Genomic DNA, 7,892 nt, shown 5'->3' with positions numbered 1-7,892 from the left:
CAACCAAATTTGTGGCTTTTTATCTAGCAGCTGCCAATAATTAAAGTTGGGGAGACAGAGGACAAAGTTTCTACCAGTTTTCTGCCAGTTTGTTGTTAAGTTGTGTAGAAACGGGAGAAACCGTGCCGTCTCTCTCTCCCCGTTTTAATTAAATGGTCACTAAAAAGTGCGGGCTAAAAAACATCTAATGTGGCACTTTTAGCACCCCCCTCCGTTGAATACTCCGTTCTCGTAGTAGGGCAGCCAAATATAAATATATATATGATGAAAGATAGAACACGGAAGTGGATAAGAAATTTAATATAATAAATATCAAACTCTCAAAACTCTTCTTCTTCACATCAACAAAGCATAAAAAAATTGACCTCTCTCTTCAGTTAAGTCATAAGTGAAAGCCTACTGCATGAGTAGTAGTAGTAGTATTGGGAAGTGTTTTGAGTTTACAATAACAATAACAATAACAAGGTGGTGGTACTTAAACCATCACCCATGGGGAGCTTTCTCCTTATTTCTCACTCCCAACCTTGTTCTTCTCCCATACTTCCTATTCGAATTCGACCCCACCACCATCGTATCCTTTCGTATCATTCCACAAGACTGAATGCTTTTGGGTCCAAGTGCTTATGCTCAAATAATAATTCTTTAGTTGCAGAGGATGAGTTTTCCCAAGACTCTGTTCCATTTCTTCATTTAAACTCGGATATTATTCTTGATACCACCACACACCAACAACAACCCATTAATTTACTTGTTAATGACTCTTGTTTCATTGATAACCACTTTTCATTGACTACATTGCCGGTAATTTTTTTTATTTTTTTTATTTTTTTTTTGTTTAAATTTGGAATTTAATTTATTCGCCCCTTTGCAGGTACTAACCGAGGAGGAGCAGACTGCTTTAGCCTCTATTCCAGCTCATCCGGCTGCCTTGTATGGTAAACATTCTCCTTCTACTTAATTATGTTTTCACTTGGAATAATATTTCATACCCACTGTGGTTCCATTGTGTTTTTACAGCTCTGTATGCTAGTTGCTTCGCTGGAAATTTGGTGGAACAACTATGGAACTTTGCTTGGCCTGCTGCTGTCGCATTGCTTCATCCTAGTCTTTTACCAGTAGCTGTAGTGGGCTTCTTTACAAAGGTATAAAATGAGATTACCCCTTTTGGTTTTCTAGTAATAATTAGCGTTTAACAAGCCCTATGGTGAACAGCTTGCGATATTCATCGGAGGCCCCTTGGTTGGAAAACTTATGGATCATTTTCCTAGAGTACCTGCATATAATTGTTTGAGCGCTGTACAGGTAACTATTTCATTCTTGTAATGATATTCAATTTCCTTTGGATGTTGGAGACTGTTGTACCCCGTATCATGTGTGGCAGATGCATATGCGCTTTAGTGGGACTTGTTTAACTGGTTTATGAGGTTCACTGTGTATGACAGTTTGTGAGTTGTACCTGTAGTGAATACATTTTTCACCATCTTATAGAATGAATCCAAATGAACTAGGCGGTTCTATAATTATCTAATGTTTTGGTAATGGTTCTATGTATAGTGACATGATTTGTATAACCTCCATATGTGTCAGGCAGCTGCTCAGTTATTATCTGTAGCAATGATAATTCATGCCCATACGGTTACTTCTACCTCTTCATCCGTGCTACTGCAGCCGTGGTTTGTTGTACTTGTGTTGGCTGGTGCTGTGGAGAGGCTTTCAGGCTTGGCATTGGGGGTTGCCATGGAGCGTGATTGGGTTGTGCTGGTGATTACGAATCCATGAACTACATTACCTTTCTATTACGAATGGATTTTCTAGTGTTATTTAATTTGTTCTCTCTTAATTATACAGTTAGCAGGCACAAACAGGCCGATCGCACTTGCAGAAGCAAATGCTTTTATCAGTCGAATCGATCTTCTCTGTGAGGTGTCACTTTTGTTAGATTGTTAACTTTCCATGTGTAATTGACTGATCGAATTGTGAACCAAGGCTCTGCTTTCACATTACAGATAGCTGGTGCATCACTCTTTGGCATTCTCTTGTCCAAATATGATCCTGTGACTTGCTTGAAGCTCGCTGCTGGCCTGATGATAGTTTGTGTACCTGTTGTGGTAATTGCTTTCTTCTTTATATTTTCTATACTCTATTTCACTTGGTCGCAATCCAATCTCTATTATCTGAATATCTTCTCCACGTTCATTTCCTCCCCTCCCTCCCCTTCAGATCCTACTAATGTGGTTAAGCAACAAGCTCTCGACTGGGGTCCTTGATCGCTCTAAATCATCTCAAGCCTTCGGTAAATCTTTCAATGGAGCTACAATGCCACAGGCATGGAATTTAGGTGAAAGATGTAAATTTTGATTTATTTGTTGTAAGTTTATTTCATTCGTCGTACTGATCGATTAATACTTTACTGATAAGCAGTGGAAATGGGTCTGGATGCCATCAAACATGGATGGTTGGAATACAAGCAGCAGCCTGTTCTTCCTGCAAGCCTAGCTTATGTCCTCCTCTACTTCAATGTTGTTCTTACTCCTGGTGGCTTGATGACAGCATTCTTGACACAAAGAGGTACGCTCGTAGTTCCCAGATTCTGCACATGTATCTGCATAAATTTATCACTTTGGCAATCAAACCTCTAGCGCAAGCTGCAGAAGTTGAGCTGCTATAATGTCAAGCTAGCTCCAAACAACATGTCACTCCACTCTACCCTAATCTCCAACCAAAGAAAAATATGTGTTGAGATTATACCATCCCATTTCTAGGTGTGTCCCACCTATGTTCTATCATTGGGCCTCCTTTTGATATACTAACAATGTAACTTGTTGGCGGAAACTTCAACAATGGTTAAACATCAATTTTTTTAGTGAAAGAAACAACTAAAATTGGGGTGTAAACCTTCAACAAGAAGAACAATTCTCTTAGAATTAATATTCAATAAAAACCAAATCTAACAATGAAGGCCTAGACGCCATTAGATAATGATCCTCGTTCCTAATTTTAAAAGGAAACCAAAATAGAAACTACTAAATAACCTAGTAACCTAATTCTAAAACAAATAGGAAACTCTAATAACCTATTACTAATGTAATTAGGCTACTAATTAAATATATTTCCATACTCCTGCATCAACTTAAAGTTTGCCCTCTCTACAAGTTCAAGCTTTTAGAGTAATGGGCGATTTGAAAATAAGTCATTTCGCCGAGTAAATTATTACTATTGATCCCCTAGCCAACTCGCCTTGTAGTTGTGTACCACGTGTATGTGTTAAACTTGCAATGGGTGAATTTTAGGAGAGTCTCTCTCTCTCTCACACACACACGCTCTCTGCAAGTTTAACCAGGTAAAGTTAAAAATACATTGTACAACTGCCTTCTTCTTTCCCATATTGTACAACCTCAGTTATGTTTTTGCATTGGTAACAGGTTTGAATCCATCTATTATTGGCGGGTTTAGTGGGTTATGTGCTTTCATGGGTGTGGCTGCAACATTCATATCGGCAAGCTTGGTCAAGAGACTTGGAATTTTAAAGGTGGCTTGTTTTGGAAAGTGTTATCAGCTTCCTTGCATCATTTTATTCCAACACTGACATTAAGAATGACCTTTTCTATACAGGCAGGAGCACTTGGATTGGTATTTCAGGCTTCACTTCTTGCGCTAGCGGTTGCTGTGTACTGGAGTGGTTCACTTTCTCGGCAGACGCCCGTGATGTTTTTCCTCTTTTTGATAGTAAGCATCTTTTTATGATCATTTCCACTCTAGGTGTCGTTATTTAAACCTCCTAATCCATAAAAATCACCAAGACACGAAAATATCGAAGATTACAAAATGATAATTAGAATTATGAGGATTATTACATTCACTCATTTTCTTCTTCCTCCAAATCATCAATTCATTAAACACATGAGTACTGAATGAATACAGAATTACAGAAGTCCAAACAGTTCCATTTTATGACCCCCCCCACACACACACACACACGCACACTCACCATAAACAAAAAGTCGTATTAAATTTGGACCCCTTTAAGGAAGAACAACATACTCTCCCGCTGTCATCTTCAAATGTATTTCAAAGATCTCATTGCTCCTCATGTAGCTTTGTTTTTCAATTCTTATACTTATCTTTTTTATGTATCATGTTTGAAGTTGTAAGTGTTAAGTACTGATGAAGATTTTGGGGTTATTTTATGGTTGCGGTTGCGGTGGTCAATTTGGTTAGATTTTGTTTCAGTTTTGTTATTATGAATTTGTAGATTTTCATTATATGTTAGTGTGATTGTGTTTTGATGATTTGGAGAGAGGAAGGGGTGAAGGAAAAAGATGATGGGAATTTAACACTTCATATCTTTTCAAGGAGTTAGATATAATTTTTGTTTTGTTGGTGATAAATAAAAACGCCCTTTCTCCTATTAGTGAAACGCGAAAACTCTATCGGCGACCGGAGAGTTTGGTACAACCATACTAGTTGGAGACCAAGTGGGCATATGTTCTTCAAAGGCTTCCTGAGTTGTACATGACCTTTCAAAGCCTCATGGAGTCTTGATAATCTTTCATTCTTTTTTGTTGTTTAATTGGATTGGAGTATATATACTAAATAGTATATACTTATCATGTGCTACACAACTAACTTATATTGGTGAAAACTAATGGAAAGTTCTTATGCGTATTTGTTTACATCATGAATATTTAGGATCTGAATATTGACTTCAGTATGTGGAAAGAATCAGATGGTCAGAATAAGCACATCCTAGTGAATCTAGGATAGCCCCCAAAGGTCCAGTTGAAACAGGAGCATATCCTAGTGATTAAGCAAGGCCTTAACAAATCAATGACTGAAAATAACTAGGCATGGTGCAGTCGAGGTAAAATATGAAGAGATGATCTTGTATTAGAATTTTGTATGGGAGAATGGCGCTCAGTTATGGGATTTAAAGTTCAGAAGAAATTTGGTTGAAAAAGAGCTGTAACTGATTAGCGAATTCCTAAATTTGCTTGCCAATCATAGAGTAAACGCAGAAAATGATACATGGAAGTGGTTGGGAAAGGTGCAATTGTTCACTTCAAAGACTATATGAACTGATTGAGGAGAGGAGGATTCAAGCGATGCATTTGAGAGGTCTGAACTTCCCGTGGAAAAAGTATGGAACAAAAGAATACCTACAAAGGTTTCATTTTTTGTTTGGGCTTTATGTTGGGGTAGGACTCTGACTTCTGATAATCTAAGAAAGAGGGGAAAGATTCTTGTAAACAGGTGTGTAATGTGCATTAAAGAGGAAGAAACAATTCAGCATCTATTCTTGGATTGTGAAGTGGCGCAAGCGGTATGGGAGTATTTCTTGTGGTCTCTCAAGTGTTATGGTGATCCGTCGCAAGGGCTTATGGGTAGATTCAATTGTCAGCCACAGGGTCAGATTTCAAGGACAGGACATCTACTCTCAAAGATTGTTGCTCATGCAATCACTTGGTTGCTATGGCTTGAGCGAAATCGGAGAACTTTTGATGACCAGTCTATGACTCTATGGATGTCCAGCAGCTCATAGTTAAATGCAAGTTACTTATCTGGGGCTGGGTGTTGTATCTACCGATTTGTAGGGGATTAAAATAGGAAGATCTTGTATTTAGATAGGATGCTGTGATGGCTAGTCTTTGTATGTCTGTAATTTTGTAGTGTGAATCTCTCACACTACGTCACTATTATTAATATAAAATATTGTTTTGCCGATAAAAAAAAAATGATCTTGTATTAGAATTGATGTAGGTAGAGTTGAATGTGAAGCTTGGAGGCACCTTCTGGTTCTGATTGATTATGGATTTTGAGTTGATTTTTGTTTTGAATCTTTTGGTACTCTTCATTGACTTTGCATTTTTTCCCTTAATAGCATCATATTTCGTTCTTGCAATGGAAAGATATTATCTGGAAGTCAACCTTGCAATTTTGATTTGATTGTGTTTCGTTATGATGAATACACCAATTTGAACAGGTATTATTCTTGTTTAACTCAATTTCTTTAGTATTTTAATTTGGATTCTTGTTTCCCTCGCAGGTGCTATCAAGGTTGGGACACATGTCATATGATGTTGTAGGAGCCCAGATTCTTCAGACCGGAATTCCACCTTCCAAAGCTAATCTTATAGGGACAACAGAGGTTTCCGTAGCAAGCCTTGCAGAGTTTGTTATGCTGGGAGTTGCGATAATTGCAAATGATGTTTCACATTTTGGTTTTCTAGCAATGCTTTCCCTCTCCTCTGTAGTAGGGGCAGCATGGGTGTTCTGTCGATGGTTATTGAATCCAACGGATGAGCAAAGAAGACTTTTCTCGTTTGATCCTCGGTTTTGATTTCTAATCTAGGTAACTTGCGACTAACACCTTTTTCCTCATTAAGATTATGCCATTTTTCTGGTTTGCATATGCATTATTGGTTCTCTATGACAATGTATATCTAAGAGGACATGCATAATACCTTTTGAATCCTGCCGTGAAAATAACAAATCACCAATTTTCAGTGGACTATCCTGCAAGACGTAACCTATATGAAGGGTAGTGTACGGCTGTGAACTTAATTCATGACCGAGTAAAATAGTAGTTTCGTAATTGTCACTAACTGGATTTATATGTATAAAAAAAATGATCAGTCGGCATTTATGAAGATAATATACCTCAGCTTGTGTTTAATTACTTTCAAATTGTTGGTGTTTTGTTTGATCTTTGACACTAGTTGCATTCTCAACAGCATCACCCTTCTCGAACTGTTGATTTATTTCTGTTGAAGCTTCCCGATTGATCCAAGACAAACCTACTGGCCCTTAAAATTTTACCCACAAGCCCAAGGCACATTTCCTTGGTGGTCAGTTGGTTTCCTGCTACTGGTTAATATGATGTAATTGATTTCACAGGCCATGTACATAGAGAACTGTTAACAGGCCTTGTACAAACATTGAAATATAGCGTAATATATTGGTTGATTCGTGTACTTTTAAATTTTAATGTGTAGTTCTGAAGTATTTTCTTTATTGCTCCTCTACTCCGAACTTAGGCAATATTGTACAAAACTTAGGCAACAAGTGTAGAGACATCTCTGGTGGAAAGGTACTACTTCATGTAAAGAAATTCATATCTGTAACTGGGACAAACTTTTCAGGAGGAAAGAGGAAGGTGGACTTGGAGTCGGACTTTCACATGCATTCATAGTAGCCAAATATGGCAGTGCTGGATCATTTCAACGATAATCTCAAGTGCGTCGTGATGCTTCTTACATGTTCACAAGTTTGTTGAAGACTACAGAAAAATTGTGTCAAACATGGTGGATTTTGGGAAAGACCAAACCCTCTCCTCAATTGGTAGACCCTCCAGGCCTCCATTATCGGATATCACTCTGATGAATGGAACCAAAAATTACTTATCCAACTTCCTGAACCAATTACGGATGAAATGTCGACTGTGCATCCTAGAACCCTTGTTCTTTTTTGATAAAATAGTCTGGCGGCATCACCGTCAAACAAACTACAGATAGGCCAATCCTCCTAAAACTCTCCTGAAAATCCGAATCTACTCCCCACTTATGAGAATCTTGCTCAATGTCATCTTGCTATTGATACCATGTGCTGTTTTTAAGGACTTTAACCATCTCTACTTCCTGCGACTTAACTTGAATCTGGTTCATCTGAGCACTTAACTTGAAACTGACCCACGAGATTACGAGGTCGATGCATGGTGCCAATTCTGTCTCAAAGTTGATTCTGCCAACCATACAAATGAACCTTACCACAGCATGCATAATTTCACATGGTGATGACGCATTCTGATTTAAAAGTCAGGTTTTAGTCCAAATCTAGCAAAACACTAGGTTCATCGATTTCTTTTATTTAAAAGAAGGCTTGAAACTTTCCGAATT

The 7,892-nt window shown here is 38.0% G+C and overlaps 1 protein-coding gene across 2 annotated transcripts; it reads left to right on the top strand.

Annotated features, from left to right (window-relative positions):
• The first annotated feature begins 278 nt into the window (after positions 1–278).
• Positions 279–7,630, top strand: IREG3 (iron-regulated protein 3). Of its 2 annotated transcripts, none has more exons than XM_086589392.1 (13): positions 279–801; positions 872–935; positions 1,018–1,142; positions 1,213–1,302; positions 1,588–1,761; positions 1,849–1,923; positions 2,007–2,108; positions 2,221–2,338; positions 2,422–2,568; positions 3,423–3,529; positions 3,613–3,726; positions 6,044–6,349; positions 7,140–7,630. In XM_086589392.1, exons 1-12 carry the CDS (start codon positions 490–492, stop codon positions 6,335–6,337), a joined length of 1,722 nt encoding a protein of 573 aa, XP_086445518.1. In that variant the 5' UTR covers positions 279–489; the 3' UTR covers positions 6,338–6,349; positions 7,140–7,630. The 2 variants fall into 2 exon arrangements, with proteins under 2 accessions (XP_086445518.1, XP_086445517.1); XM_086589391.1 differs by lacking the exon at positions 7,140–7,630 and adding an exon at positions 6,732–6,971.
• The last annotated feature ends 262 nt before the right edge of the window (positions 7,631–7,892 follow it).

This window comes from Coptis chinensis, chromosome 2 (genome assembly GCF_015680905.1).
Source record: "Coptis chinensis isolate HL-2020 chromosome 2, ASM1568090v1, whole genome shotgun sequence".
NCBI classification, from domain to species: domain Eukaryota; kingdom Viridiplantae; phylum Streptophyta; class Magnoliopsida; order Ranunculales; family Ranunculaceae; genus Coptis; species Coptis chinensis.
Note: the sequence above shows the minus strand (reverse complement) of the source record. Positions and strands in the feature narration are given on the sequence as shown.

Coding starts and splice junctions, on each gene's coding strand:
- IREG3 (XM_086589392.1), top strand. CDS start 490: ATGGGGAGCTTTCTCCTTATTTCTCACTCCCAACCTTGTTCTTCTCCC. Junction 2,109..2,220: donor TAGTTTGTGTACCTGTTGTG/GTAATTGCTTTC, acceptor CCTCCCCTTCAG/ATCCTACTAATGTGGTTAAG. Junction 3,727..6,043: donor TGTTTTTCCTCTTTTTGATA/GTAAGCATCTTT, acceptor TTTCCCTCGCAG/GTGCTATCAAGGTTGGGACA.